We start from the raw sequence: 16,357 nt of genomic DNA, 5'->3' as shown, positions 1-16,357 counted from the left end.
CAGATAGACCCCAAACTTTTACAGAGCGATTGCATAAGGAAATATAATTTTTTTACATGGAAAACTATATATAATTTTTTTTATTTACTTCTCAACTATATAAACTATACATTTATGCTGTGTTTTTGTGGGTATTTGGTAGTTTTTTACCTATTTACTGCACAAATACTTAACTATGTCATAAATTGGCTCATTAAAAATCATTTTTTTATGAAAAAATCACTTGAATGATGATCTTAAATAAATATAAATAGTTTTTGGACATTGCTCTATGTGTTAGGGATAGAATACCGCCATCTGTAGGTTTGTGGAAAAACTTTAGGAATTATAGTTAAAGAGAAAGAGAGTGCAATGACCACATTATCCAATAGAGATCCATAGGGAAGTTATGCAAAAGTTAAGCTGCCTTTCATCTTTCTTTTATTTGCCCTTTTCCCTCTCTTTCTCATGATTGTTCCATGTTGCATTTTTGCTCTAGTATTTGTCCTTCATTTATGTATGGAATTTTTCAAATTTATGCCAGTTTTGTTGATTTTATTTGCCAGTTTCTATAAAAATGCTCTCTGTTGCAGTCACACACGTGTGTGTTTGTGTGTGTGTGTGTGTGTGCGTGTGTGTATGAGACAGAAAGTTCGTTCCACTTTGTGTTTACGCTCTAGGACCAGATCTTGATATAAATGTAGACATTTTCAGATTTATACTGGATTTAGTTGATTTTTTTTTACAAACAAAGTGAAAAAAAAGCATTTTTTACATTTTCCCATTCATTGCCAAAATCCCAAAAAATGTTCCAGACACCTGTGTTTGTGTTTGTGTTTGTGTGTGTGAGTGAACATGCTTGTTCCATATTGCATTTGTGCTCTAGTATTAGTGCTTCATTTATGTATGAAAATATTTCAGATTTATGCCAGTTTTGTTGATTTTATTTGCCAATTTCAATAAAAATACTCTCTGTTGCAGTCACACACATGTGTGTGTTTGTGTGTGTGTGTACGTGTGTACGTGTGTGTATGAGATAGAAAGTTCGTTCTACTTTGTGTTTATGCTCTAGGACCAGACCTTGATATAAATGTGGAAATTTTCAGATTTAAACTGGATTTAGTAAAAAAAATTTGACAAAAAAAGTGAAAAAAAATTATTTTTCAATGTGGGGTCAATCTGACCCCGAGGGACTTAAACGGTAAAACATTTTTTTACACACCTTTAGAACAACCAAATCAAGCCCAGGTTTTTTTGTGCATGTTTAGACAGATTATTTAGGAAAAGTCACAGATTCTCATGGCCCTGAGATGAAGGGAACACTTTTTAAAAATGGAGGAAAAGTCCAGTGGGGTCAGCTGGACCCCAAGGGACGATTAAAGGTTAATTAGGATATGCATAATGTACTGTTATTACTATAGTAAATACATGTAGTAACGTGTAACTATGTCACCTTAAAATAAAGTGCTACCGATGGGGTTTATTTATTTTCAATATTTCAATATGTATCTCACCATCTACTGGTACTGGTGTTTCCTCACTAGGGTTGCTGGTGACGTCTTCATAGACAGCAGAGACTCTGACTCTATAGCAGGTGCTGTGAGGAACAGTTAAAGTACATTCACACTGAGGTCCTTGTGTTAGTACTGATGACCAGCCCTCCAGTCCTGCTTCTTTATATTCAACCATATACCGCAGCACTGGACAATCTTTATCAGTTTCAGTCTCCAACCAGGTGACTTTGAGAGTGTCTCTGTCCAGCTTATTCACTAAGGGTTGCCCAGGTGTTGCTGCAACCACTGTCTGAAAGTTCATAATCCTACTAAAGTTCATACAGTCCTGCTCAATAAACATATACCTCAGCTGATATTGATGGCCAAACTTTAGATCTGATATCATACATGGTTCTCTGATAATTGTGGAATCAAAAATGATCTGTTTCCAAGTTTTGTTGTTGCTTTCATCATGACCCAAAGCCCTGTAATCCACTATATATCTCTCCGTGCTTTTGGTTTGTGGTTGATTCAGTTTCAGGCACACACTGGTGTGTTTTATGTGAGATATTTGGTTGAGATCTGGTTTTGTTCCAAGCTTCACATTTCTGCTCACAATCCTCCCATCAAGATAAAACTGCACAGAGCATTCTGGAAACCCTTCACCAGGTATCAATGCAGCAATGAACTTGGTTTGCTCTGCATCTTCATTTGCAGCAATAAACAGTTGCACTTTAATAAGCATTTTTTCAGTGATGCCAACAGGCCTAAACAGGAATGAATAATTTTGTATAATGTGATCAGATTCAATGTGCTGCCTCAGAGCAGTAAGGAAGGAATCTTCTACATCTGGTGAGAAAAGTGTGAGACACATCACTCTGGTTATCTGAGAGTCACTGATGACCTGCTGTAACTCTGCCTGTGATTTCACAACAGTGATGTCTGCAACTCTGCAGTCATTCAGAGTCTTCAGTTCAGTTTCTTTATTCTCCAGCCACTGGGTTGTGCTCTCTGAATTGAATGGTGATTGGCCGTGACTCTCTAGGAGATCCTTTAGACTCCTTTCCCTTTTCCCTTCTTTAATGTGAACAATGTCTGTGATTCTTTTCTGAAATGTTGTCTGGTATTTCTGCAGAAGCTCTGAAAACTCTATTAGATTATCTTCCAGAGTCGGAAACCACATAAACACTTTTACATTGATGTAGTCTGTTATCATGTCCTGACAGATCCTGATCTGTTTTCTCAGATGCTCCAGAATGTTCTCCGCTTGTTGCATCAAGTTTTCACTGACTCCACTCAGAGCAGCACACACTGAGCTCTTGTCCAGTTTCTTCAGAGGATACAGCCAGACCTTCAGAGGAACTGCTCTCTCTCCTTTGGATCCAAGCAGTGTCGGCAGGGAACTGTAGATCTCCACCGCCTTACCAAAAGACACTGGACTCTTCCAATCGTCCACATCAATGTAGAGACTACAAGCAAGTAATGAGCTTTTAGCTGTTTCACTGGTACTCAAGTTTGAAATAATATGGTTTGAGCAAAAGGTTGAGGTCATCTTTTTTAAAACATCAACAATTTCTGCCTTTTTTTCATGATTCGAGCTCTCGCTATCAAAAACCAAAAAAGCTTGACATCCAAAGTACACAGCGGTGACCACATGTGTTGCTGTGGTTTGACCAATCAATGCAGAAGGTGCTGCTTCCTGTAACAGTCTTTGGCTGATCATGTCCAGTCTGGTGGTGGTTCTGTAGTGTAGTGTAGCTCTTTCCTGATGCTGAGATTGTTCTGGGTGGTTTAGAAATGTTGCAGCCCCATTCATTTTTATCTGTCCACTCTGGGTGCCAGCTTGTAACAGTGGAGACATTTCAAGGACTCTGAATCTTTCCTGAAGGGAGTCATTTTCCAACACCTTTACATTTGTGTGTGGCCGGGGCAAAGATACTTTCATACGGGCTAGCGTATCTTCATCCCACATAAAGATATCTGGAAACACATACTACATGTGATTTCATTGAACAATTACTGAAACTTTTACAATATTTATTTACAGGTCAATGGAAGCTTTAGCGTAAGTTCTGCCAGGAAGACTTAATTGTCATGTCACTTTAATTTTATCTATCCAATCACATGCTAAATACCTGGGTATAAAAGATCGGTACTTACTCATGTCTGAGTTCGCAGATGCTGACGCTCCCATTCACCGCCATCCTCCCCACCACCTCCAAGTCAAATCCTTCCCTACATCCACCCCACCACCACCAGGATGGTCCCTTCCATACCTCACGTGGGGGTCGGCTGCGCCTCTGCCTTCGTCTTCAGGCAGGATATGCAGAGTCCGGACCCTCAGATTGCGAGCTACGGACGGGGCCTATGCCAATATACTTTATTGCTTGCTGGGTTGTTAATAAATGGATAATTGTCACAGTATTTATTCTCCCGAGTCTTTCTGGCAGAACTAATTTTCCATGTTAAATTGACACCCTATTTAAATGACAGTTGGAAAAGACTGTAATCATAGCAATTTGTTTCCTGACATAGTTTATTCTGTTTGTTTTAATAATATGATATTGCCTCTACAAAAACCTCACCTTGGCAGAAAGAATTGTTGCGACTGTCGTACAACATTCCAAGTCTTAAAGGGCGACCTAGAGCAACCATCTCAATCACATCTGAGGGGAAATCTGAAAATCAAAACATATTTAATAAAAACTGTTAAATATCTGATGCCGAAATACTTTTATATGGTCTTAGGTTATGGAGGAATAGACAATTGAAAATATTATATTGAAAATAATTCAAACATAAAAATGGAAATAAGTAACTTTTAAAAGGACAATTTAAAATATACATTAAATATGATTTAATGTATTAAAATGTAGTTAAATAAAATTACAAAACAAAACACTTATAATTTTAAATAAAAATAGACATTTAAAATGTAGTTAAATAAAACAGTAAAATAATGAATCATTGTAAATGCACATTTTAAAACATTAATTAAATAAAGTTTTAAATATGTCTACTAATTTAAACATTTGACCAAAGCAATTTATTTTTATGTTATTATAAAACTGAAAACTGATTTTATTTTTTAAGTTTGCTTAATTTTTTCCTTTATTTTAATCTAGTCACAAATTAATGTATTAGATCATTACGGCCAAAATGTAGGGCTGTCAATTGATATTTTTTAAATGAACATGTTTACATGATATACTGATCTGTAATTAATAAACTACTGGAAAACGGAGGCGATTCTGTAACTCACCACAGCAATGAACTTCAAATCTTCTACACAATCGTTTTGTCTGTGCATCTTTTTCTTTCAAGGTCTGACAAAAAAAAATGTATTTGTTAAAATATCTTGAATAGCACTTAAAAGAGTATGACAGTTTTGGGTTGTGTAATAAGCATAATTTACCGCTTCCAGTTCGGTCACTCTTGCAGATAATCTTTCATCTTGTGATTCCCTCTCTTCTTTATGTGACACATTAACAGCCTAAAAAACAAGCCAGATATGTTATATTCATTGTTCTTTTGACTTAAAAAGTGTGTTTGAAGACAGGCAGACAAACAGTGGAATCAGTCTAATTTCAGCTAATCAGATTAATTCATTCAGAACTTCATTATTGGTGGGGTCTCTGCCCACATATTTCCTGTTTGTGAAGTTAAATAAAAAATAAAAAAAACAGTCAGTTCTAATGCCAGTTCAGCTGCATGTGCACTAGAAGCAACATATTAATTTAATGTCATCAATGACCTTCACATCGTTGACCTCGTTGTATATTCTTGTAACAGACAGACAAGTGTTCAATCACCTGCACCAGGTTGTGTCTCTGCAGTGCTGGTACGGTGTAGTGTTGTCTGACGTGGGTCTCACAGTAAGATGCAGTGCAGGTCAAACATGATTTCACAGCTTTGAGCTTCATCTCAGTGCAGATATCACAGGGCACATCTTCAGGTCCAGCGTAGCAGTGAGCAGGAAGAGCAGGACTAAATCCTGCCTTCTGGAGTTCCTCAATCAGTTTAGACAAAGCAACATTTACACTCAACACAGGACGACCTCTGAACCTCTTTCTGCACTGAGGACAAGCATAAACCCCATCTTGAGTTGGTTTTCTCCAGCAGGTCTCAATGCAGTGTTTGCAGTAATTGTGTCCACACGAGATGGAAACCGGATTCTTAAAGACCTCTGTGCACACTGGGCACTTGTAGTGATCCTCTGTCAGCAGAGTAGCTGAAAGTGTGCTGTGGGAACATCTGTGGTTAATATTCAACTGTAATGCAATGATTATAAACACAAAAGTTTAGAAAAGTAAAAACAAGAAGAGATCAGAGTGTACAGTGCCTTATTATATTACAAAATAGGACACTTATAAAACTATACTGCAAATGCAGAATAATACAACTAAACAAATCTTTCATTACTCTAAATGCAAACCTTATTTTTCTCAGGAGTTTTGTGTTTGTGTGTATGTTTTTTTGCTGTTTTTAAAGGAACAACCAAAAGTTTCTAAAGTATTTAAGTAAACCTGCCAAAATCCAATTTAAAACTATGGGCAATTTGGTCTGCAAATTGAGTAGCATCAGCAATTTAGCTCCTAAAAGTGAGATCCTTTATAATAATTCTTCTTCAGAAAGTCTCAACTTTTAATTTTGGAAATTTCTGATGTATAAATTCAACATAACTAACTTTTATTAAAAACGTAGCAACCATACAATCTCATACCTTTTGACCCTGCAATTCTGTGCTTCATCTCTGAATGCAAACGGTCGGTCCATTGATTGCTCACTTTTCAGAGATGTGAGGGAAGGTGCTGGAGATGTAGCTTCATCTGGCTTTAAACTTGAGCAGGAGAGACAAAATGTATTTAAGAATGCACAAGAGATATGCAAACAAGCACAGTACAGTAAGCATGCTGACTTTAATCCCCTGACAGAGCAAGTTCTCATACTTCTCTCCCCATGTACCTTTGAGCTCCACTGTTGAACGCAATGGCTCTATCCATTGACTGATCACTCTTTACAGACAGGAGTGAGGGTGCTGGAGATGGTGCTTCATCTGGTCTCAGACTGTGAGAGTTAAATAGTTGTTTGATTTGTAAATAGGACCTCTGATGTACACAATTCTTTAAATTAACAGCTTCAGTTATTTTAAAAGGAATTCTCTTTTTGCTTATATTTGCTTATATATAACACTCAATTTTAGAATAAAAGTTTTATTTAAGTTGCTCAGAGGATACGTGTATAGCAAAATTTCAGGAGTGACAACCACATTTAATTTAATCTGTTAAATAATCATTTTGTAAGTCTCTATTTTCAAATAGTTAAATAAAACCGTTCAATCATTAAAGGCAGTGTGTTACTCTATTTCGTAAATAAAAATGGTTAGAGAATTATAAAAGTTTTGTGGTATTAACGACTACTGACTTTTGGCATTATAACCACAGTATAAGATCATATATCTGATCAAAGAATGAACATTTCTCATACCGTTTAACACTGTTAGGTCGAGTTCTGTCTTTGAATGCAATCGGTCGATCCATTGATTGGTTGCTTTTCAAAGAGAAGTATGAAGTTACAGGAGATGGTGCTTCATCTAGTCTTAGACTGTCAGAATGAGACAGAACATTCAAGTTTAACTATGTAAAAGATATATACAACATGTGCAAGAAAATGATAGTTGTATGGCTAATATACTTTTTTCATGAAACAAACACACCATTTAAAAGTAAAAGTAAAGTGAGTAAATTAGTAAAAAGTAAATTTTCTTTTTCTCAAAGAGTAAATTTTCAATTTTCAGGATGAGACATAAAATTTTAGTTTAAAAATGTGAAGGAGATTTACAACATATGCAAGGAAAGGATAGTTGCATGCCTAATACATTGTTTTATTCATGCAACAAACACACCATTTAAAACAGTAAATTATCATACTTTTCATACCCATTGTAACTAGGGGTTTCATTGCTGAATGCAATTGGTCGATCCATTGACTGATCACTTTTCATAGAAAGGTGTGAGAGTGCTGGAGATGGTGCTTCGTCTGGTCTCACCCTTTGGAACATGGAGAACAATGTGACATTATTATTATTATTAATCATTACAGATTCTATAAACCTAGAAAACAGAAGGAGAAACAAAGGTAAGGAGACAATGTAAATTCTCATACTTCTCTCCCGTGTACCTTTGAGCTCCACTGTTAAACGCATTAGGTCTATACATTGACTGATCACTCTTTACAGACAGGAGTGAGGGTGCTGGAGATGGTGCTTCAGCTGGTCTCAGACTGTGAGAGTATAAATGAGGTCATAAACAACTATCCCAACGACATACAAAACACATAAAACGACCACAGTCATGCTCAGAATCTTTTATTGAAAACACTAAAATATACTTCAGGACTGGACTGGCTGCTTATTTTCGTCCACTGCTCTGCTTGCTTTTATTTATTCATTAACGTATTCATTATAATTTTACATTATTTCCTGCCTTAGGCACCCAAATGATTTCAGAATTCGGCATTCGATAATCCATCTGAATATATCTGATGCTCTTGACTGAGGTGTCGGTTTATTTACAATTTAAGACCACTGAAATGCATTTAAGGCATTTGAATGCTAATAAAGTTTTTACATTAACACATTTTCACGAGTTTGTGTGCCCATATAATCTTAGTGAAAGTGGTTAACAGATTTGGCTTGCTGTCTGCAATAGAGGGGCTCGGAGAGGATATTCTACTCGAGCTCCGATTGCCCCCCTATAACAGGCAAAATTGTACAAAAGAAGGAGCAGGAGAGGAGAGGGAATGCTGCATGAACTAAAAATGGGAAGAGGTAAGCTGCTGGTTTTATACCTTGGTATTAATTGGAAGATTAGATGGGCGTACTCCTCCCGAAATTACGTTTAAAAACTTCACTAAGACATTTTGGTCTGGTTTTACAGACAGGGCTTAGATTAAGTCATGATTAGTTCTTAGTTTAATCAGGACATTTAAGTAGCTTTCATAAATATGCCTTGTAATAAAACATTAATGGTGTGCATCTTGAGACAAAACAATGACACTGATATGTTTTAAGATATGTCAGTGCAAGTTGCTTTCAGTTAAAACAGCCCAACATGCATTTAGTCTCAGACAAGGCTTAAGCATTGTCTGTGAAACCGGGAGTTTAAAACTTAAGAATCCGCAGACAGCCTGCAAATAAAAAGATGTAATTTCGGTTATGTATCATTTATAGAAAATAATATTGATACAATATGAATATTACAACATTATGTTTGGCAATATTATTATGGATTCTCAAAAACACTGTATTGATATGTATCCAAGATTCATGGCAGTAACTTTGTGTTGAGTCTAAACCTAACCACTAGAATAGGCAGAGTTCTTATCTCAGATCGTAACCATGACAGGGAGAAGCTCAAAGGTGCACCGCTAATGTTTGCAATAAAACCCAGCTCACTAGTTACCCTCACTGGAGTGTACAGAGCTGAAGTAAAGAAACCACTGACCTGCCTGCATATCCCTACTACAGTACACAGATTCATTCAGAATTAGCCTACTAAACAGAGCAACATACACATGATAAATCAAAACATTATCCTGAACACGTGGAAACAACGTGAATGTACGGAAATGTGTCTATGCATAAATTCCGTTCAGTCTGTATTTCACAGCTCTAAACACACACTGGAATTAATAATTTATTGAAAACACAATACAGTCTTTGTTCTCTCTGTCATCTCTGATATAATCAGCCTTGTTTTCAAGTACCATCATATATGAAATCCATGTAGGCAATTGGCATGGGGCCATTATGGAACCCACAGACAATCCCAGATAAAGCCCATTTTTCAGCTGAAATCATACCCACATGGGCCCCACATACAACTGTTGTCTGCGCTAAAACTTGGGACCAAGATGGGTCTTGCGCATGTTGTCCAGTTGGGCCCCAACTACTGGCAAGTGCAATCCTATATGAAATCCATTTTGGCAATTAACATCGGGCCATTATGGAATCGGCAGACAATCCTACCTATATTCTGGCCTAGCAGGTACATCTGTACTGACATCTTACCAGCACCCAGTTTGCGCTTGTCTATATTAATTGCTTACATTTACAAAATTAGCCTATGATAGCAAAAATAAGCCTTTTTCATGAAAATAAAGGTCATTGTTTAATAACATTTTTAAATTGTTTAATTAAGGTTTATACATACTAGTTTCCATGCCTTTCCATGAGTTCAAAATAGCTAATCTTACTCAGTTTCAAATGATTTACAGCAAGCACAAACTTTGCAAAAGCAGCATCCCTCCCCGCACACTCTGTATTGGAATTTACTCACTTTGTTTCATTTACTCTTTCAAGTGGACTCTATTAGTGGATTAATGCAGGGAATAGGGAATAATGAATGAGGGCGACTCCGACCCTAATCAAACACACCTGATCCAGCTAATTAAAAACCCATTTAAGTGCTTTGAAATGCACATCATTATTCAATGTGTTGACGTAATTTCCCCTGAAACAGGACTTCAGAGTGGGATGTATCGAACAACTCTTCCCCCTTTTTAAATAGCGTTTAATTTATATCACAGCTTAACCGACTCGCGCATATGATCTGCTCTGTGCTATCGTGTCTCTGGAGCGGAGCAAACTGTGTGTGTGCGCTGCGCCGGTGTGCATGGAACTAATGTAAAACCAGACTTAATTTGCCTCAACTGAAACCATATTTACACTGTCTGAATCGTTCCCTATCCCCTATGGTAAAATAGTAAATGTAAAATAGAAAATAATAAATGTGTGAACCATTGACCGATTTAAGCAACAGCTTCAGCGTCTATTTAGGGGCGGGATGCTTCAGATTCTTGAGAGGATTTGTTTGGACAGAAAATCTGCAGAGAAGTTGAAGTGCAGCGTGATGTCAAAATTGTTGATCCATATTGGCTGAAGTGAGAGACTATAAGTTGTGAATGCTTATATCTTCTAAATGCAAATGTTTTCATTGTTTTGGAGCACACTAACTTATAGATAACAGTAATACTAACATATTCATGCTAAAAGCCAAAAAACTTCCATTTTGATTTCAGGGGGACTTTAAGGTTTAAGAAATTACTAGAAACTTCCAGGAAGGTTAGTTGGAGCTGGTTACATTATTTATTTAGGGCCCGAGCACCGATGGTGTGAGGACCCTATTGGAATTGCTCCGTTTATTATTATTATTTTTCTTCTCCCAAATGAATCGCTTTTTTAAGGGGCCTAAACATGCGCGAAAACTCACAAAACTTTACACAGGCCTCAGAAGTGGCGAAAATTGATGTCTATTATGGTATTCAGAATTAGGCATGGCAAAATGGCTCGACAGCGCCAACTAACGTAGTGCCCCTCCCGCTACGTTTCACGTACAGCTATGAAATTCGGTATACACATGTAACATACAATGTCCGATCTGCCCCAAACTTCACATGTTTTATTATGTTTTATTACCATGCCTGAAGACATCAACATGCCAATATTCAGTGACAGTCATAGCGCCACCTGTGGGCAACAGGAAATGGCATGTTTAACACTGTGATTAACTCCTCATTGAGATGTTACCAGATCAACATCATATTTGTTCAGTCTAATCTAAAGGCCTTGGTGAGGTTATATTGTGAAGATCTTGAGTTTTCCCTGAAGGGCGTGTCAGTGGCGGCCTGACAAAGTCTGATGTTTTGCCATGACACAGGAAGCTGTTGTAACTCAGGCATACAATGTCCAATCTGCCTCAAACTTCACATGTTTGATAATAGTCCTGACCTGAAGACATCTACATGGCAATATTCAGTTATAGTCGAAGCGCGACCTGCTGGCAGAAGGAAGTGCGGCACATTGAAGTGAATTTGCCATATTTCTCCTATATTGACCCGCTTAAATGCATGTCGCCCACTATTCACTGTTTTCCTGAGGCCACCAGGTGGCGGTGCATGTGCGAGGGCCCTTTCATCGCTGCTAGCAGCTTTAATTTTTTAATTGAAATTAGTAGAGACTCATGAATTTGTACTGGTACTGATAGCGACTACTGACTTTTGGCATTGTAACCACACTATAAGATCATATATCTGATCAAAGAATGAAAATGTATCATACCGTTTATCACTGTTAGGTCGAGTTCTGTCTTTGAATGCAATCGGTCGATCCATTGATTGGTTGCTTTTCAAAGAGAAGTATGAAGTTACAGGAGATGGTGCTTCATCTAGTCTTAGACTGTCAGGATGAGACAGAACATTCAAGTTTAACTATGTAAAAGATATATACAACATGTGCAAGAAAAGGACAGTTGCATGCCTAATATATTGTTTTTTTTGTTTTGTCTTTTCATGCAATAAACACACCATTTAAAACAGTAAATTTTCATACTTTTCATACCCATTGTAACTAGGGGTTTCATTGCTGAATGCAATTGGTCGATCCATTGACTGATCACTTTTCATAGAAAGGTGTGAGAGTGCTGGAGATGGTGCTTCATCTGGTCTCACCCTTTGATACATGGAGAACAATTAGAGAAAAGTATTAATCATTACAGATTCTAACAGCCTAGAAAGCAGAAGGAGAAACAAAGGTAAGGAGACAATGTAAGTTCTCATACTTCTCTCTCATGTACCTTTGAGCTCCACTGTTGAAAGCAATTGGTCGATCCATTGACTGATCACTCTTTACAGACAGGAGTGAGGGTGCTGGAGATGGTGCTTCATCTGGTCTCAAACTTTCAGGATGAGACATACATTTAAGTTTAACAATGTGAAGGAGATTTACAACATATGTAAGGAAAGGATAGTTGCATGCCTAATACATTGGGGTTTTTTCATGCAACAAACACACCATTTAAAACAGTAAATTATCATACTTTTCATACCCATTGTAACTAGGGGTTTCATTGCTGAATGCAATTGGTCGATCCATTGACTGATCACTTTTCATAGAAAGCTGTGAGAGTGCTGGAGATGGTGCTTCATCTGGTCTCACCCTTTGGAACATGGAGAACAATGTGAGATTATTATTATTAATCATTAGCCTACAGATTCTATAAACCTAGAAAACAGAAGGAGAAACAAAGTCAGTTTAACAATTCACAAGAGATATGCAAAGCCAAACAGGCTGTTTTACAGCTAATAAATTTTTTTTTATTATACATTAAGCACAATATAATATATATATTATATATATTCAGCCGTCTTGCCATTCTGGAGAAAACGGTGATGTCATCAGTTCATTTAAATTATCATACAGTGACAATGTTGGCTTTACATCAGTAATTAGATCAGTAATTTAGTTTATATGGTTAATTTAGTCTAATAATTAGATTTATTTCGATATTTAGTTGAAAAATTGTGTGTACCTTTGAGCTCCACTGTTGAACGTAATGGGTCTATCCATTGACTGATCACTCTTTACAGACAGGAGTGAGTGTGCTGGAGATGGTGCTTCATCTGGTCTCACCCTGGAGTCAATAATGTCTTGTAAAGAGCTGGGAAGAGCCCTCTCTGGACTCTGGTCACGGGCTGGAGCCCTCTCTGGATGTGGACAGGAGACGCCGCTGGACTCTGGACGTGCTTCATCTGGTCTCGCCCTTTGGTACATGGAGACAAAACTGTCTTGTAAAAAGCTGAAATAATAATATGGAATTGAAGGTTCTACAATTCCTCTACACATACTAAAAAAACATCACTTCATAAGCTAGCTTTGTCTAGTATTTAAAGCTACACCATGTATATTTTTTGTTTTGTTAGTTGACAAAATCTCCTTAATTCCAAACCACGTTTTTGCTTTACCTGAAATCCCTGTGGTATGACTATAATAATTATTTATTTATTAAAGATGACTTATTAATTCACAGATCTTGCAATGTGTTAATTAAAAAAAGGTCTGGCTACTGTAGGTTGAAGGTGTGAGCATATTCATACTTTTCATGGAGGGTTGTAAATGTTGTTAGTAACATTCTCTCTGAAAAGATGATCACCTGTAACCATGACTAAACAGGCATGCCTTAAACCTTCAGATTCATCCACATAGAATTGCAGCATAACTCACATAATTACCAAAACAATGTTCAACTGCTAGAGGGCCAAAACTTACAAAATGTAGCTTAAAACTCAGTCTTTATGACAATAATGCTAAGGCAAGGCCAGAGTCCCAAGGTTCTATAGTAGTTGTTTCATTTGATCTCAAACTTGGGAGAATGATAGAGAAAACTAGTTTAACAATCTACAAGAGGCAAGTGAAAACTATGCAAGAGTTTACAAATTATTTTTATTTATTATACAAAAAAATAGACCATCCATCTAAATTGCCATACTTCTCTTCCATATAACTAGAGGTTCCATTTTGAACACGATCGATCGATCCACCGACTGATTGCTTGTTAGAGAAAGGTACAGTGCTGGGGAGCTCCATTCACCCTTTGATACACAAAAAAAAGGGTGATTAAATCATGGATTGTTGTACACAGCACACAAGCAGTTAATTTATTACATGAGACAAACATGAAATTAATAAGAGCTATTTGTAAAAGAAACACACAAAGGTTCTGAAAATCCAGTAAAAGTAGGCCTACTGTAAATACTGTAAATAAACCTGATAAATCTTTACAATACATTACTTCAAAGCATACAGGCCATGAAAAAATAAGTGGTTTACAGTTTACCAGACAAATATCTGGACAATGAAGTTTTAGAGAAATATAATCAATTTTAAAAACTCAACTAAGTAGTCTGTTAGGCCTACTGTTTGTATAGTCTACTGAAAGCCTTAAATGGCAAAACTCATTTAAAACTGCGTGTGTAGTAGGCTACATGACTTCATAGTACTGTAGGAAGCAACTACACTTAATTTTGACTAGGCACATTTGAAAGAAAAGATTACAAATCAAATTGTATTCACACTATCGTTATCTGAAAACTCCCAAAAGAATGGATTGGGGAAAGTTCAGACAAACTGCAGGCCTAACAATAATCCCACTTTACTTTAGGCTATCTCATAAGTGGTATAATTAATTAAAATAAATAAATAAAAATCAGAATGAAGCACACTTACCAGCTAAAAATAGTTTGCTCCTCTTCTGAATTCTGTGAGTAACGTTAATTCCGTAATGGAAATCAATGTTGGCGGGGCGACGTTGCGGCGAAAAATGTCGAATATATCGAAAACCAATCCACTCCTTGATAAGCCGAAACTATTAGACACGTAAAGGACCGAGCAGACAAAAAATAAATACACGACAGACTAAAAAAAAATACAAGTTCAATTTGAAGATACGTCACAGCCGTGCTGACACTTTCTGTATTTTTACTTTCGTTTTGACTCCAGGGGAAGTCTTGTTTTTTTATATTTCTGAGAATGTGCAGAGACAACGATATCCTTTACATCTGGTAAACAATCCTTTTGTATCTTAGCTGGATTGTATTTACAACTTGCATTTCAGAGTCTCCTTTGACTTAATCTTTTAATAAAGATTATTACTGTATAAGTTGTTTGCGAAAAAAATTTTTTTTTGTCCAGCAGATGGCAGCAACAGCCACAATAATGCTTTTTTTGCATTTTATTGAAGGTTATTATATTTATTTCATGAAAATAATAATAATACAATATTTTTTTTTAATTTAAGTTTTTATAGATTTTTTTCTGGAAGGTTCATTATATTCAATATTTCACAATTTATTCATATTGAGTTACATATTGAGAATTGTCACCTTTAAACATTTTCTTGAAACCACATTTCTAATTCCTTGTCACAATTATTCCATAGGTTGACCCTTATGGAATAATTAATTTGACAGATATACATCTATTTTTTTTTTTGCCCTTATTTTTTGAACATTCCCCTATGACTTTTTCTTATTTCGAAGAGTCTCCGAATGCAAATGTGGAAGTAAATTATTATATAATTTATACATTATCTGAGCAGTGTAAAAATCCATCAAATCAACTAATTTTATAGCATGTATTTTACAGTTTTTCTCAATTGCTAAAACACTAAACCCTATTGTCTGAACCAAATGCTCAGTTGCCTGAACCCACTGATTGAATCAATCACTCTATTGGCAAAACCATAAGCACTTTTCACCTGTTTAGACACAACTTGCCAACACATTTTCACTGTGATGAACCCGTGCTGCAAAATGGTGAGCACAGGTTACAAAAGTCAAACACAATTAAAGCACAGATGTCACCACTTGAACACAACAACTCAAAATTGATCACACTTGTGGCTAATGATGTGAGGGAACATATACAGTAAGCCAGTTCAGAGAGCACTGGTTTGTGAGGCCCTACAATGGATAGAAATCTGAGAGGAAGAGTTTGTGTGAGAGGAGGTCGAGGTGGTCAGCGAAAACAAAGAACAGTAATATCTGATGAAATCAGAGCTACTGTGATTGACCATGTTCTTGTCCATGGTATGAGCATGAGGGAGGCTGGACAAAGGGTACAACCAAACATCAGTAGATTCACTGTGTCCACTATAATCCGAAGATTTAGAGAAGAGAACAGGTAATTACCTTTTTTTGACATTATAGTACAGTATGTAAATGTTGACAGCAATTACTGTATGACATACTATATACTGTACCACAGTATACTGTAAGTAAATATATGTTTCAGTACATCACTGTACCAATATACTGTAGTATTGTAATGGCGGGTTGGTCTAACTGTTTGTAGGCCTAGTATTCCATGTATATTTTTGTGCTTTATTTTTACATGGACTTACTGTACACAAGTGGCAAACGCATACGATTTCTGTTTTGTCTTTTTGTACAAGTGCTAAAAGCACAGGTTTTTTTTTGTTTTGCAACATGCATTTAGCCTACAGTGAACAATAAACGTGTATTTCTCCAGCTTCATGTCCTGAACATTG

At 36.5% G+C, this 16,357-nt stretch overlaps 1 protein-coding gene across 20 annotated transcripts in view; it reads right to left on the bottom strand.

The window, feature by feature from the left end:
- LOC307130835 (uncharacterized protein) overlaps window positions 1-14,808 on the bottom strand; it is a 154,349-nt gene extending 139,541 nt beyond the window's left edge. For 5 of the 20 annotated variants that reach the window (XM_079824060.1, XM_079824065.1, XM_079824070.1 and 2 more), the window contains exons 1-17: window positions 14,536-14,808; window positions 13,799-13,901; window positions 12,842-13,072; window positions 12,350-12,469; window positions 12,092-12,208; window positions 11,863-11,982; window positions 11,593-11,709; window positions 7,638-7,754; window positions 7,403-7,522; window positions 6,960-7,076; window positions 6,438-6,539; window positions 6,196-6,312; window positions 5,285-5,714; window positions 4,888-4,965; window positions 4,735-4,798; window positions 4,058-4,150; window positions 1,494-3,452 (exon numbers count right to left, since the gene is read on the bottom strand). In XM_079824060.1, the coding sequence (XP_079680186.1) occupies window positions 1,494-3,452; window positions 4,058-4,150; window positions 4,735-4,798; window positions 4,888-4,965; window positions 5,285-5,714; window positions 6,196-6,312; window positions 6,438-6,539; window positions 6,960-7,076; window positions 7,403-7,522; window positions 7,638-7,754; window positions 11,593-11,709; window positions 11,863-11,982; window positions 12,092-12,208; window positions 12,350-12,469; window positions 12,842-13,072; window positions 13,799-13,896 (4,000 nt within the window). In that variant the 5' untranslated portion in view covers window positions 13,897-13,901; window positions 14,536-14,808. The remainder of the gene's footprint in view (window positions 1-1,493; window positions 3,453-4,057; window positions 4,151-4,734; window positions 4,799-4,887; window positions 4,966-5,284; window positions 5,715-6,195; window positions 6,313-6,437; window positions 6,540-6,959; window positions 7,077-7,402; window positions 7,523-7,637; window positions 7,755-11,592; window positions 11,710-11,862; window positions 11,983-12,091; window positions 12,209-12,349; window positions 12,470-12,841; window positions 13,073-13,798; window positions 13,902-14,535) is intronic. The other 15 variants (XM_079824073.1, XM_079824074.1, XM_079824075.1 and 12 more) reach the window with 15 other exon arrangements.
- Between the last annotated feature and the right edge of the window lie 1,549 nt (window positions 14,809-16,357).

The sequence above is a fragment of the Gobio gobio genome, assembly GCF_949357685.1.
Source record: "Gobio gobio genome assembly, chromosome: 8".
Lineage (NCBI taxonomy): Eukaryota > Metazoa > Chordata > Actinopteri > Cypriniformes > Gobionidae > Gobio > Gobio gobio.
The sequence above is the reverse complement of the archived record's forward strand: the minus strand, read 5'-3'. Positions and strand labels throughout refer to the sequence as shown.